The sequence below is a fragment of the Nuphar pumila genome, chromosome 2, assembly GCF_984573655.1.
Source record: "Nuphar pumila chromosome 2, dmNupPumi1.hap1.1, whole genome shotgun sequence".
In the NCBI taxonomy this organism is placed as follows: Eukaryota; Viridiplantae; Streptophyta; class Magnoliopsida; order Nymphaeales; family Nymphaeaceae; genus Nuphar; species Nuphar pumila.
In genome coordinates, this window is record NC_143250.1 from 1,344,460 (window position 1) to 1,346,827 (window position 2,368).

The 2,368-nt window shown below is 40.3% G+C and overlaps 1 protein-coding gene across 1 annotated transcript; it reads left to right on the forward strand.

Moving 5' to 3' along the window:
- The first annotated feature begins 321 nt into the window (after nt 1-321).
- Nucleotides 322-1,829, forward strand: LOC149844401 (peroxidase 3-like). The gene is made up of 4 exons (XM_089997205.1): nt 322-531; nt 884-1,075; nt 1,170-1,332; nt 1,417-1,829. Exons 1-4 carry the CDS (start codon nt 322-324, stop codon nt 1,827-1,829), a joined length of 978 nt encoding a protein of 325 aa, XP_089853331.1.
- Nucleotides 1,830-2,368: the final 539 nt, after the last annotated feature.

The window sequence follows — 2,368 nt, forward strand, 5'->3', positions numbered from 1 at the left end:
TATAATTATACAATGCAATGTGATATGAGATTCTGTGACCTGCCAATCAAATTCACCAAGTATTCTAATCCTACTTATGCTGTCAGCTGTCATTAAACTGAAAGACTACTGTTCTTGATTCAAAAATTGATAAAAGAGGAATCTTTAAGCAAATTGAGTCTTGAAAGCACATTGTGGATTTGCATGAGTAGAAAATGGGACCTCTTCATATGATTGAACAAGCATCTATAAATAAGGGGTTCCATGAGCTGAGTCTATATCACATTGGAAAGCCCATTTGAATTGCAAGAGTTTTCCTCGATTGTGGGGGTGAGAGAGAAAATGAGAAATATGGGCTCTCTTTTTCTTGCTGTCTTTGCTCTTTTAGGCCTTCTGGGTGCCTCGCAAGCTCAACTTAAAGTTGGGTACTATGATCAAGTGTGCCCACAAGCAGAGAGCATAATTGAGGGATTTGTGAAGGAGCACATCCCGAATGCGCCACCGTTGGCAGCAGCATTACTTAGATTGCAGTTCCATGACTGTTTTGTGAGGGTCAGTAATAGTTGGCCAGCTTTCTCTTTTGGTTGTTCTTTTCGAATTCGGTCGTCTCCAAGTTGTCACTAAGTGTCTCTCAAGCGTTCTTTTATGAAAAAATTTTGAACAAGCTTTACTGTTAAGCAAAGTCCCTCCCATGGTTACAGCTTTCATGAGCTTATTCTTGTGTCTCACTTTTATTTCTGGTTTGGTAAGCACTTATTTCCTTAATTTATCTATTCATTTTAAGAACAATAATATCCATAATAAATGAGTGTTTCTGCTGTGAGGAACCTGAGAACGCCTGGTCCAAGTTCTTCATGTGGCAGCTCTTTGGTTAGCAACTGATTCAACACATGGATTTTCTCAGGGCTGTGATGGGTCTCTGTTGCTTAACTCCACCAAAAATAACACCGCGGAGAAGGACGCAGCGCCGAATATGAGTCTACGAGGTTTTGATTTCATTGAGAGAGTGAAGAGCTTGTTAGAAGCGGCGTGTCCAGGAGTCGTCTCGTGTGCAGATATTGTTGCATTAGTAGCAAGAGATGCAGTTGCTGTCATAGTAAGACTACCTGAAAACAATTGCCAAGAATCAAGATTTTCGCTTTTGCATTCTTATTCTGAGCTAAATGTACTGGAACTCTCTTCTGTCACAGGGAGGTCCCTCTTGGACAGTACCCACAGGCCGCAGGGATGGAACTGTGTCATTAGCTTCTGAGGCATTAAGCAACATTCCTCCTCCAACATTCAATTTTACTTCTCTGAAAGCTAATTTTGCAAACAAGAGTCTTGATGTGAAGGATTTAGTTGTGTTGTCAGGTAAGTCCAACACTTAATTTTTTCGTACATCTGAATTGTTAAAATGTTCATACTTATGCAAAAAATTTCCTCTGATTCTTGCAGGTGGGCATACGATCGGCATTACTCACTGCAATTTTGTCTCGAACAGGCTCTACAATTTCACAGGAAAAGGTGATCAAGACCCAGCTCTAGACAAATATTATGCTGCAAATCTGAAACAGTACAAGTGCAAGACTCCTGCAGATAACTCCACCATTCTAGAAATGGATCCTGGGAGTTTCCGAACCTTCGACACCCATTATTACACCAATGTGGTGAAGAGAAGAGGTCTGTTCACATCCGATTCTTCCCTACTTACAGACAGCACCGCAAAGTCCTATATTGATGGAATACTCAGTGGTTCCATAAATTTCTCCAATGAGTTCGCTTTGTCCATGGAGAAGATGAATCAGATTGAAGTGAAGACTGGAACTGCTGGCCAGATAAGGAAGGTTTGCAGTGTGGTGAACAGCTAAAAAACATGGTTCTTACATTGCTCCAGTCCTAGTGAGCACCGATCATGTGTGATCGTTTGAATTATTTTATTTGGTTTGTGTTTGCTTTGAAGTTATTATATGTGGGAATAATCTCCTATTAATGAGAATAAGATCCTATTATTTTGATTTTCAGAATTACTTGCAACTGTTTTCATGCAATATCAATGAAATATGCAATTTAAAAGCAAAAGTAAACTGTTAATCAAGAAATTAATTTGTAATTTGCACATTGGTAGTTTAATTCTCAAATCAATGAACAATTTCCTTTAGATTATCCGTAAAACATTCATAAACACTAGCTTTGATTCACCGACCACCAATTACATCTGATGTCAGAACCCGGCCTCAAGGAGGTTCAGCCGTGGGAGAGTACCTGTGTGATTCCCAGAAGGGGGCGTCGGCATAGAGGAGGGAGAAAATTGTTCCCTTCCAGACCAGCGTCAGGTGCAGGAAATATGGTAGGGGCATGTGCAGGAAGAACATTGATCCCTCGGGGTTTGAAAATCATGAACAAGAAC

What these genes read in the sequence shown, in the direction of transcription:
- LOC149844401 (XM_089997205.1), top strand. Translation starts at nt 322, where the DNA reads ATGAGAAATATGGGCTCTCTTTTTCTTGCTGTCTTTGCTCTTTTAGGC. An exon ending in GAGATGCAGTTGCTGTCATA is followed by an intron (nt 1,076 to 1,169) that starts GTAAGACTACCT and finishes CTTCTGTCACAG; the next exon opens with GGAGGTCCCTCTTGGACAGT. An exon ending in GGATTTAGTTGTGTTGTCAG is followed by an intron (nt 1,333 to 1,416) that starts GTAAGTCCAACA and finishes TGATTCTTGCAG; the next exon opens with GTGGGCATACGATCGGCATT.